This window comes from Conger conger, chromosome 1 (genome assembly GCF_963514075.1).
Source record: "Conger conger chromosome 1, fConCon1.1, whole genome shotgun sequence".
NCBI lineage: Eukaryota > Metazoa > Chordata > Actinopteri > Anguilliformes > Congridae > Conger > Conger conger.
The window spans coordinates 4,115,069-4,127,707 of record NC_083760.1 but is presented as its reverse complement, the minus strand read 5'-3'; the positions used below and the strand labels follow the sequence as shown (position 1 = coordinate 4,127,707).

The window sequence follows — 12,639 nt, the reverse complement described above, 5'->3', positions numbered from 1 at the left end:
TCAATCAGAGCTCTCCGGAGGCGTGGGGGCGTGGCCTGGCTCTTCCTCCTCCCCCTTCAGGGAGGCGGGCTTTCCCTGAGAGCTGGGAGATGATTGCTGTGCTTTGATTGGACAGTTGGCCACCATGTGTGCGATGCTCTGGCAGTAATGGCACTTCTTGGGCTGCGGGGGGAGCTTGCACTCCTTGGCGTGGTGGTCCAGTCCTCCACAGTTGTAGCACCTGCAGGGAACACAGTCGCAGAACGACAGGAACGAGATTACTCATGATCTCCTGTAGCAGAGAAGTGTGAGGCAAGCAATAGCACTTTGAAGTGCAGGCTTTCGGAATGTCTTTCTTTCCAATGTTCTAAGTCAGTGTTCTAGAACTGTTGCTTTCTGTTGCCAGTAGTGATTGTTACATCGCCAGTAGAACGTTCAGTTAAGAACATTCTAATCGCATGCTCGTGACCTTGCACCTTGAAGGGTTAAGAAGCGGGGTTTGTACTCTAGGATGGTGCTGGTTTAATTCTTCAATGTTACAAGGGCAGTGTCATAGAAGCAGGGTGCTGAACCTAAAATGCTTTAGCAAATAAAACCAGCTGTGTAAATTGATTGCATTAAACAAATCGGATTAAATGCTCATTGTTGAATAATGAATGATGAACAGGTCAAATAGCACAGAAAGAACAGCACACATACAGCACATACATACAGCTCTCTGTTCTGTGGCTTTCTGAGAAGTTGGGAATTTGTGTACAATGAAGGCCCCCCAGAACCACGATTCTATGTTCAGAACATTCAAGATTGTGTTGCTTTTAAGTGTGTGACAATACCAGACAGTGCTTAAAGTTAAAAAGCAGCTTCTGCCGGCCTAAATGTTGCAGATGCCCACATTGGTTGAAAAAGAGGAACTTATTTCAGTGGGTGAAGTCAGTTAACCAGTAACATCTTCCAGAATACATCTTAATAACAGCAGGAAGTGTGTTCAGACAAAGCTGCAGTGTACCCTCTGTGCCACAAGAGGGCAGTGTGCCTCCATGGAGTCAAACTCTGTGAAGCTGGTGACAAAGCCCGGTGTTCTGACGGGGGGGAAAGGGCTTTGTCTCAACAGGTAGGCTGACGTATGACGGACCCACCAGCAGTCGAGAAATGCAAAATGGCAGCTTCAAAATGATGTCATTCAGCATTTCCCAAAATGTTTCAGCCTGTAGACGGGCGATTCCCGGTCTCAGGGAATGCCACAGATTGCCGGCCAAGTGCAGTAGGGGCCGCTGTTTTTTGAGAGCCACGGACGTAAAGCACACGGGACTCGCCCTGCAATGCACACGACCGCAAACACGTGACCGGAAGTGTTCTTAAACGGAACTTCACTGGCGGCGTGACAATCGCCAGCCGCGTGATTCAAAGCGACGGGTGTTCTAGAACACTGACTTGAGAATGTTGAAGGAAAGATACATTCCAAAGGGTTAAATTCATCCAAAAAAACAAACAGAAAAAAAACAAACAAACAAACAAACACAAAGGTGAACCGCCTAATGCTACAGCCACAGACCACAGCGGGCTCTGAGAAGACGGGACACTGTGGGACCGGCTGACGTGAGACGGGCCTGTCCCATAAACAACAATAATGTTCAGCGGGAGAAAATCCGCTGTCCGCTGCCATCGATTATTCAGATGATTCATTACTGCGTTTGTCGACACAGCAAAACAAAACTCAATTTAGAGGCAGAGTCGGGGCTCCCCCCGCTCCACCGGTTAAAGACCAGGTCCACACCAAGGTCTTCGCTGTTTAGGGTCAGAGGAGAACTACGCTGGAACTATGGGACGGGGAGTGCTGCATAAGCATAACCCCCTCAACATGTCTACTACACCAGGGCTGCCCAACCCTGTTCCTGGAGATCTACCATCCTGTACGTTTTCATTGAATAGCTAAGCTATATATAGCCATATATAGCTGTTGTTCTGTAAATTGTGCTATTTTCTTTTACACATTTTTATCTGATTTGATATCCTATTCTAGCAATAAATCCCAAACCTGGTTTTTGAAAGATTTTTTTAGTCGCCTCATTACCCTCAGTGCAGGGGGAGGGGAGAGGGAGGGAGGGATAGAAGGAGGTGGAGAGGATGGAGAGAAGAAACAGAAGGATGCAGATGAGGAGAGGATGGATGTTAGGCGTCAGGTCAGTTAGCAACCACTCCACCCCCCAAACACACACACATACACACACACACGCACACACACTGCTGAATTGACCAGAAATGCAGATGAGGAAACAGCTAGGGGCTTGGGGTGAGGAGGGGGGGGGGTATTGATTTGGGTGCATGTGGAAGGGAACCAGCTCTTTGTCTCAATACTGCAGCGCGACCTTTGAACTATGACCTCCCCCTCTCTCCCCCTGATTCTCTCCACACCCTGCCCCCACCCACCGCCTCCCTGCGCACACACACACACTCACACACACTCACACACACATACACTCACACACACACACACACACACACACTCACACATTCACACACTCACACACACAAAGCACACACTCACACACACAAAGCACACACTCTCACACACACACACACACACACACACTCACACACACTCACACACACTCACACACACACACTCACACACACTCTCACACACACTCTCACACACACACACACACACACACACACACAAAGCACACACACGCACGCTCGAACACACAGCACACTCTGTGGTTTCCATGGCAGCCGTGACCTCTGACCTTTTTCAGGCACCTACATCTGTTATTAATTAAATGGACAGGGTCGCACGGGATGCACATCATCCGTGATGCCAGGCTCTGATATGAAGGTGGGGGTGGAATGAGAGAGTGAGAGGAAAGAGAGAAAGAGCAGATCAACACACAAGAGCAAAAAGGGGGGGGGGCACATGCTGTCTTCTAGTCTGTATTGTGACATCATATGAGAGATGTAAACAAGCAACACATGGCTCCCTATGGGCTAGTGTATATCGTGACATCATAAAATCAAAATGACAAAAACAAGCAACACACTGCTCCTTCTAGAGCCGAGACTAATCTGTATGATGATACTGCAAGAGAAATGTAAACAGTCAACACACTGCTACCTCTAAAGTAGTCTCTATTATGACATCATTAGAGAAATGTATATAATGACACACTGCTCCCTCTAGATTTGCCTCTATTATGACATCATAAGAGAAATGTAAACAATCAACACACTGCTCCCTCTAGAATAGTCTCTATTATAACATCACGAGATAAATGGAAATAATCAACACACTGTCACCTCTAGAATAGTCTCTATTATGACATCATTAGAGAAATGTATACAATGACACACTACTACCTCTATCTTAGTCTCTATTATGACATCATAAGAGCAATGAAAACAACAACACACTGCTCCCTCTAGATTTGCCTCTATTATGACATCATAAGAGAAATGTAAACAATCAACACACTGCTCCCTCTAGATTAGTCTCGATTATGACATCACAAGAGAAATGCAAACAACACAATGCTACCTCTCGATTAGTCCCGATTATGATATCACGAGAGAAATGTAAACAATCAATATGCTACTAGCTCAAAAATAGTCTCTTTCATGATACAAGAGGAATGTAATAAAGCAACACATCGCCTCATCTGATTTATGACAGTATAAGAGAGCCGTGAGCTGGTGAGAAACAACATGTCCTTCCCAGCCTGTTATTAGTCAGAAAACAGCTCCTCCTCCCTCAGTGTGTTTACCAGCCATTATGGAGCTGCGTGCCACTCAATACAGTCCTACAGTGATGAAACTGCTGAGGGGAGAAAATCCAATGCACGCACGCTCGGGAGAATCACAGGCGGGAGAATCAATCGCTTTCAATGATCAAAAACCCGGGGACAGAATCAAACACCACGGCCAAATAAAACTCCTCCGTTACACTAACCCTGTCCTCGTGTTAAAAGTCCTCCCCGGAACGGCTAACGCTCCCTACACAGGCACAGCCCGGGAGAGATAGTTAGGGCTTCAGAGAACGGGGGGGGGGGGGGGGGGGGGGGGGGGGCCCAGGGGACTAAGGAAAACAGAAACACCCCCCCCCCCCCTCGGTGAGATCGGATCAGAGCCGGGCCGGACAGAGGGACGTGTGGAGACACCTCTAACCCCGGCGTATCGATAACCGCGAACGCCGAGCGCATATGGGCGTGATATCTCCACACACCCCCCCCCCCGCGGATTTAAACAAACTATTGATCCAGGTCACACGTCAAGCCGACCCTGCCGGACCGTAACCAGCTTGAGGGGAGGGGAGGAGATGAGATAGGGGGTGGGGGGTTGGGTTAAGGAGAGGAAGGGTGAAAACAGGGGCTTGACCGCCACTGTTCCCCCACATATATCGTTGCACCTTCATTTACCCCCGGCTTAGGGGTTTGGCATTTCCTTGTGTATTGGCCATCAGGAGTGTGGAGCAGTGTGTGTTTCTGATGGTACCAAAGCCTCACACAGGGAGAACAGAGGTGTGCCCCGAGAAAGCACTCACACCGACTGTGAAGAGGGTCACCTATGAGTGAGTGTCTGTGAGTAAGAGTGTGTAGCGGTGTGTGTGTGTGTGAGTGTGTGTGAGTGTGTGTGTGTGTGTGTGAGTGAGTGTGTGAGTGTGTGTGTGTGAGCGTGTGTGAGTGTGTGTGTGTGTGTGAGTGAGTGTGTGAGTGTGTGTGTGTGTGTGTGTGTGTTTGTGTGTGTAAGAGTGTGTGTGTGTGAGAGTGTGTGTGTGTGTGTGGGTGAGTGTGTGTAGGCGTGTGTGTTTGTGTGAGTAAGAGTGTGTAGCGGTGTGTGTGTGTGTGAGTGTGTGTGAGTGTGTGTGTGTGTGTGTGAGTGAGTGTGTGAGTGTGTGTGTGTGTGTGTGTGTGAGTGTGTGTGTGAAAGAGTGTGTGTGTGTTTGTGTGTGTGTGTGTGTGAGTGTGTGTGTGTGTGAGAGTGTGTGTGTGTTTGTGTGTGTGAGTGTGTGTGTGTGAGAGTGTGTGTGTGTGTGGGTGAGTGTGTGTGAGAGTGTGTGTGTGTGTGTGTGTGAGTGTGTGTAGGCGTGTGTGTTTGTGTTTGTACAAGTGTGTGTGTGTAAGAGTGTGTGTGTGTGAGTGTGTGTGTGTGTGTAGGCGTGTGCACGTGCGCTCACCTGTCCCCCTTGGACCGGCGCTTCTGGATGCTCTTGCCCTTGGGGCGTCTCTCGCTGCCCAGGCAGGGGGCCCCCTGGGGCCCCGTCACCCGCAGGGACTCCAGGCCCTTGGCCGACTTCTTAAAGGTGAACTCCACCGCCTCGCCCTCCTTCAGACTGCGGAAACCCTCCATGTGCAGCTTGCTCTGCGGACACAGGACACACACACGTCAGGGAGCTGCAGGACACGCACACGCACACACGCACACACACACACACACACACACACACACACACATACACACATGTCAGGGATTCTGAACAGGGATAATCCAGCGCAGTTTACAGCCGGGCAACGTGTGGCCGCTGCCACTGGTGGTTATCATGTCTGATGATCGATCACGAGGACTTTTAGATGACACTAGAGCGACTGACGATGGTCGCTATCATCGCTGATGTGCCCATCGCTGAGACTTAAATTGTACCAAACTTTCGAGTCCACTTGGTGGTGCCTTCTTATTGCGAATGCGTTTATACTTTTTTATGAGCATATGCCAGTGTTCAGAATTTTTAAAAAGTCAAGCAGTTGTGGAATATTGGTGACAATGCAGCGATGTCCATTGGCCGATCTAATTATGACCTGGCCTTGAAGCTGGCCTACTGTGACATCACAGAGAAGGTCCACCAATCACAGAGTATGTTGGTGGACATGCTGATGTGCCGGTAGTTCTGTTACTCTGCTCTATTCTGTGGGTATCCAGGAAGTAATGTTTGTCCATCATCACTGATTGGTTATGCCAAACATACTCTTGATTGGTGGATCTCCTTGATGTTTCTTGATGTTTCTTACCAATAAGATGAAGGTATGTTACCCATTGGGTGATCACCGTCACAGTCACTGATCTCAGATCAGTTGCATCTTTTTCACATAATGGATGGGGTTACGGGTAGGGTCCACGTTGGCTGATCTCAGATCAGTAATGGAGAAAAGTTTATGGACCACCCCCAAACCCACCCCACGACACACACAATTCTGCCCTCATCTGTACGAAGATTCTCACACCATATACAGCAAATAAGAAGAACCTATGGTCACATTTAAAATAATTTAAAAAATGAACAAGAACGAAGTAAAAACAGGGAAGCACTCCACTTTCAAGGAATTCAGTTAAAACAGATATGATTGTATTGTGAATCTTTAACTTTTTTGAAAGAAATATATCCTTTTATTCACCAAGGTAGCATTAAATTGATTATTAAGTTAAATCTTTACAGATGACAGCAAAGCCCCATTTTCAGCAGTCGATACTCCCTGCTAACGTGCTAATCTGGCACGACAGAAACCACTCCCATTGTATGAAGTGCCGCTGAAAACAATTGGGCTGTTTAATGAAGCTAAAAATAGCTTTCTTTAATTTGTTACCTTATCTCATACGCTGGCATTTCTAAAGTTCAATTTTGGTTTAAAAATGGTTGAAAAGACACAGGTTTCTATAGAAACTGGTCAGTCAATTGCTGTTTTGAGAATTGCAGACTATTCCATGTCTGGGAGCCAAGAAACTGAACACTCCATACAAAGGTGCACACAAATGAAAATGCGTGGTTTGTATTTGCAGATAAACAGTGGGTTCAGTGTGGTCTGTAGGTCTGTGTTGCAGATAAACAGTGGGTTCAGTGTGGTCTGTAGGTCTGTGTTGCAGATAAACAGTGGGTTCAGTGTGGTCTGTAGGCCTGTAGTTGCAGATAAACAGTGGGTTCAGTGTGGTCTGTAGGTCTGTAGTTGCAGATCAACAATGGGTTCAGTGTGGTCTGTAGGTCTGTAGTTGCAGATAAACAGTGGGTTCAGTGTGGTATGTAGTTGCAGATAAACAGTCTGTCTGTGTTGCCCTGTGTTGTGTTTTTAGTGTGTTACCCTGTGGTGCGCTGTGTTGTGCTGTGTTCACCGGTCTGTCTCAGAAGCACTGCCTGCTTCAGGGGAAGCAGAGGACTCAGGTCCCTTTGTGTTCATCTGCACTGTGCCCTCAGTGACTGTTTAAGCCCTGAGACAGCACTGTGGACTGTGTGTGTGTGTGTTTATGAGTGTGTGTGTGTGTGTGTTTGTGAGTGTGTGTGTGTGTGTGTGTATTTATGAGTGTATATGCATGTGTGTGTGTGTGTGTGTGTATGTGTGTTTATATTTGAATGTGTGTGTGTGTGTGTATGTGTGTGTGTGCTCGTGCGTGTGTGTGTGTGTGTAAGTGTATATGTGTGTGTGTATGTGTGTTTATATATGAATGTGCGTGAGAAGATGTGTGTGTGTCTGTGTGCTCGTGCATGTGTGTGCGTGTGTGAGTGTGTATGTGTGTGTGTGTGTATGTGTGTGTGCTTGTTTGTGTGTGTATGTGTGTGTGTGTGTGTATGTGTGTGTGCTTGTTTGTGTGTGTATGTGTGTGTGTGTGTATGTGTGTGTGCTTGTTTGTGTGTGTATGTGTGTGTGTGTGTGTATGTGTGTGTGCTTGTTTGTGTGTGTATGTGTGTGTGTATGTGTGTGTGTGTGTGTGTGTGTGTGTGTGCGTGCGCGTGTGTGTGTGTGAGTTTGGCGGTGAGAGGGGACGGGGTGGACCAAATAAAAATAAAATAAGTATTCCATTGCCGCACAAAAATAAAACAACGGTTTGTGATGTCCCTCCCCCTCTATCCCACTCTGACCTCTGACCCCTTAAGCCCAAACCTGAAGGGCCAACCCCCCCCCACACACAAACCCCACCCATCACAGAGTCACCGCATTCCAACCCCCCCTACCCCTCCTCCCACCCCACCCCATCCCCCACCAGCATACACACACACACAGCAGTACACAGCACACATACATACACACTCACACAGTAAAGACACACACACACAGCACACACTCAATCACAGATCACACTCACGCACACATACACACACAACACCTCCACCCTCTCTCCAAAATGAGTCCATCTGGGCAGACCGCAAACGCTGACCAGAGCTGGTGCATTCTGGGAACAGCACAAAGGTGGGGGTGGGGGGGTGGGGTTTGGGGGGGTGGGGGGGCACATTCTTAGGATTGTTCTTCGGCAGACTCGTGCCTCAAGACGAGGAGAAAGAGGAAGTCCCCCCCCCCCTCCCAAAAGAACCGCCTACTTACATTCTGAAAACGTGAGGGAAATGTTTTCTCTCTCTGGTGAAATGATGGCTTCATTGATGTTTCCTGGGGGTCTGTGGAAGGACCCTTTCTGCTACGGGGACACCAGGAAGGCTCCTAATCTGCTGCCAGTGTCACACAAACACGTTTAGTGTAGCTGGTCCCAAACTCTGGAACTCCCTCCCACTTGCACTATGGAATATCACCTCACTGTCCACCTGCAAATCCAAGCTCAAAACTCACCTTTTCACTCTTGCTTTTCCTCCCTACTCCTAACTGACCCCTCCATCTCACTCTCGCCATGTCCCATCCTACTGTTGTTTGTTGTTTTATACACTTTATTTTATTGTCTACATTTTTGTATAGTGTCTTTTAATAAGTGTACAGTGTCTGTCCCTATATGTTGTTTTATGACTGCCACTTGCCACTACTGTACAGTGTCCTTGGGTGACGTGAAAGGCGCTTTAAATAAAATGTATTATTATTATTATTATTACCTCCATGCACCACACGTGCAGGTCTCAGGTCTGGCGAAGAAACAACTGCGTATACTCATGTACAGAGCAGCATATGGAGACTTCAAATCAATCAAACTTTATTAGTGTTAGTGTTCAGGAACACTGACAGTAAACAGAGCTTGCATGAGAACTTCAAATGTGCATTAAAAAAGTGAATCTTTTATATGACACCAATGATATCTATTAGTTTTTTTTTTGCCAGTCCTGTTTGAATCTGTGTTTTCCTTGGGTTTTCAGGACGTTATCTTGTGTTTTTCTCAGATTACAGAGATGTCCTCAACATTTTTTGGAGGCAAAAAAAAGGTAGAAGGGTACTATGGGACAAAACTAAAACTTCACTGGGAAGCTGTGTTGAACGTTGAACATTTTGAAGTTGAATATTTAACAGAATTCCAAACTAGATGCGACACAACACAACAAACCAACATAATATGGACAAGGAAAATGAAAGTTTCACTATACCAAACACAGTCCTCCTCTTCCTGTCCATGTTGGAAACTGCCTGTATTATAGGACAGTTACCGGGCAACATCGCCATAGCGATGTATGTTTTATTTGCTGTCGCCATAGCGATGTGTGTTTTATTCGTCCTGTCAGGCCGTTTTTTCCTGTGCCATCCCAAAAGTGCTGTTCTGTCCAAACCCCAACACCACTGACAACTCACCCCCACACCTCTACACTCGAGCCCCAACACCACTGACAACTCACCCCCACACCTCTACACTCGAGCCCCAACACCACTGACAACTCACCCCCACACCTCTACACTCGAGCCCCAACACCACTGACAACTCACCCCCACACCTCTACACTCGAGCCCAAACACCACTGACAACTCACCCCCACACCTCTATCTACACCCGAGCCCCACACACACCCAACACACACACCCAAACCCCACACGCACCGAACACACACACCTGAGCCCAGCCAAACCCAACTCACACACCTGAGCCCCACACACACCCAGCACACGCACCCAAACCCCACACGCACCCAGCACACACAGGTGTGTGAGAACAGAACAGGTGAGTGAGAACAGTGTGGGAGGACACTGCGTTGGCGCAGCAGTCAGAAACAGGCGAGTGACATCACGAAAAACAGGCGAGTGACATCACGAAAAACAGGTGAGTGACATGGGGGGGCGACATGGCTCAGGCAGTAAGAGCAGTCGTCTGGCAGTCGGAGGGTTGCCGGTTCGATCCCCTGCCCGGGCTGTGTCGAAGTGTCCCTGAGCAAGACACCTAACCCCCACATGCTCCTGACGAGCTGGTCGGGGCCTTGCATGGCAGCCAATCGCTGTCGGTGTGTCGGTGTGTGAGTGTGTGTGTATGAATGGGTGAATGGAGAAGCATCAATTGTACAGCGCTTTGGATAAAGGCGCTATATAAATGCCTGCCATCACGAAAAACAGGTGAGTGACTACACGGGGAACAGGAACAGGTGAGTGACTACACGGGGAACAGGAACAGGTGAGTGACTACACGGGGAACAGGAACAGGTGAGTGACTACACGGGGAACAGGAACAGGTAAGGGAGAACGATGCTAGGAGTCGCAGCAGCAGAGCGGTGGTAGGGATGGGGGGGGGAGGAGGGGATCCACATGTTCACGGCCAGCTGGGACGTCCCAAGAGGGGCTGACCCGCCAGAGGGCTTCATTATTCACTGGGCCTGGCCCGGGGCGAAGGTCGCACCCCATAACCTACTCCTTTACATACACCTCCTTTCTCCCCAAAATCACTTTCATTAGCACAGGGCCGTCAAGGCTTCCGTTAGCTCTGAGCGAGGTTGAAGCACTATATCCCAGACCACACGGTACCAGACTGCAAGGCGAGAAGGCGTCGGATTAATGCCAGGCTACAACTCTATCTGTCAGAGAACCGCCGTCAATATCGGAGCACCGTGAGCCCGTTTGTAGGGAGACCAGCTTTAATGTCCCGACAGCACGTCTGTTTCAGGTCTCAGGGAGAAGAATCTGCCACTGAAGAGCTCGGCCCAAATGTCCATGCAGACATTTTCATAGATATGATTGCCTGTGAAAATTCTACAGAAGGTATCTGGCATTAGCAAGCAAACCTGTAAACAAAGCATTCAACCCACGGAGGTCGCGTACATTACATATTATATATTAATATATTATATTATATAAATGCCATTTGGCAGACGCTCTTATCCAGAGCTATCTAGGATAGAAAACGTCCGGTCATGTCACATCATGCCCTCTGTTGGTAAAAAGCCGTTTTTAAACGGTCTATATTCAACGGAAGACCTGCCGAACAGGAATCATGAGCGTAGCAGCGAAGACAATGCTAACATGTTAGCAGCCTGCTGAGCCATCGACTCACACTGTCAAACGTGAGTTCGTTCTGCTCTCAGAACCAATCAAAAAACAGGTGAATCGGGTGAATGACCCTCAATGGGAAAGGACTTAAAAAAAATAAAAGCAGGATCATGAAATAATGACTCGTGTTTCATCGACCCTGTCATAAACATCAGCCAAATATTCTGGGTGTCTCCAGTAAACACTCACACACACACACACACACACACAACACATCAACAACAGTCTGTTGTCAGCGCAACACCAACTTTACAAATGCGTGCCAGTGTATGTCTACACACAGACTTCAGGAGTAGTTAAGCATGGTGGGGAACTATAACATCCATCGCCTTTGTTGCACACTCAGGTTTTAATTTAGGTGCACTGCGACGTACACCCACCAACACAACAGAGCTTCATAGATAATGTATAAGGCCCTCATTTAGTGCAATTTAACCTTCCCACCGGAGTCTTAATTCACTTTTGCGTTCGGTCCTGGAGAAGCGTAATTTTGCGCGCTGCAGCAGGGCCAGCTAGTCCCAGCGCACCGGGCCTCTGCGTCAGAATCGGATCATCTCCGGACCGAATCTGCGCCGTGAAAAGCACATTATATTTACCCCCGATGAAAACACAACGACTCAACCCCCCCCCCTTCCTTAATTAGATAATTATGTGAGCCTGATGCTTCGGGGGGGATGTTGGTCCTGTGGAATCTGCGTCCGTTTTAACGGTCACCCCCCCCCCCCCCCCCCCCCCCCTCGGCAGGTTATGAACGACAGACATTTTACAAGCGCCCAGAAAGAAAGAAAGACAGAAAGACAAGAGGTCAGACACAGCACTTAAAGGAGCTCTCCACCCAGACGATGGACAGGAAGAGAGCACTAAAGGCAGAATGCCGTTTACAACCACAAAGGAAGAGCTCCTAATGGCTACTTCAAAAGCTTGCTTAAGTCAGGCCCAGCCAATCAGCAACCTTCATTTTACAGTTAGCAAAAAGCACATTGTGGTGGGTTTAGTACCGATGAACAGCGTGAAGGAAGCCTGCCCGTCAGCACGGCCTGGATCACAGACACTGCTCCACGGCCAACCACCAGCTCTGTGTTTGTCTCTTCTCCCCTTAAACTGGGACACTGTCCTGTGGTTTACAAACCGGGGGCACCAGGAGAGAGAGAGAGAGAGAGAGAGAGAGAGAGAGGCGGGGTAGAGTGAAAGAGAGAGAGAAAGAGCTATGTAGGGTGATCCGTAATTACTGCTATAAAGTTAGCATCATAGCTAGATGCAGATAACGTGACCAACTCAGTGCAGTTGTAGCGATGTAGTCACTATACCCACGGTGACGCACATTACAGTTATTTAGCTGATGCTGTTATCTAAAGCAACTAACAGTTGATTAGACTACGCAGGGGACAATCTCCCCTGGAGCAATGTGGGGTTAAGGTCTTGCTCAAGGGCCCAACAGCTGCACCCCATACAGAGACACACACACAGACACACACACACAGACCCCGTACAGAGACAGAGACACACACAC

General features: G+C 48.2%; 1 protein-coding gene across 1 annotated transcript in view; it reads right to left on the bottom strand.

Moving 5' to 3' along the window:
* The window catches only part of lin28aa (lin-28 homolog Aa), a 26,835-nt gene continuing 14,196 nt past the window's right edge, over positions 1-12,639 (bottom strand). Inside the window, exons 3-4 of the mRNA XM_061216378.1 lie at positions 5,147-5,331; positions 1-220 (exon numbers count right to left, since the gene is read on the bottom strand). Coding sequence (XP_061072362.1) covers positions 1-220; positions 5,147-5,331 — 405 coding nt within the window. The remainder of the gene's footprint in view (positions 221-5,146; positions 5,332-12,639) is intronic.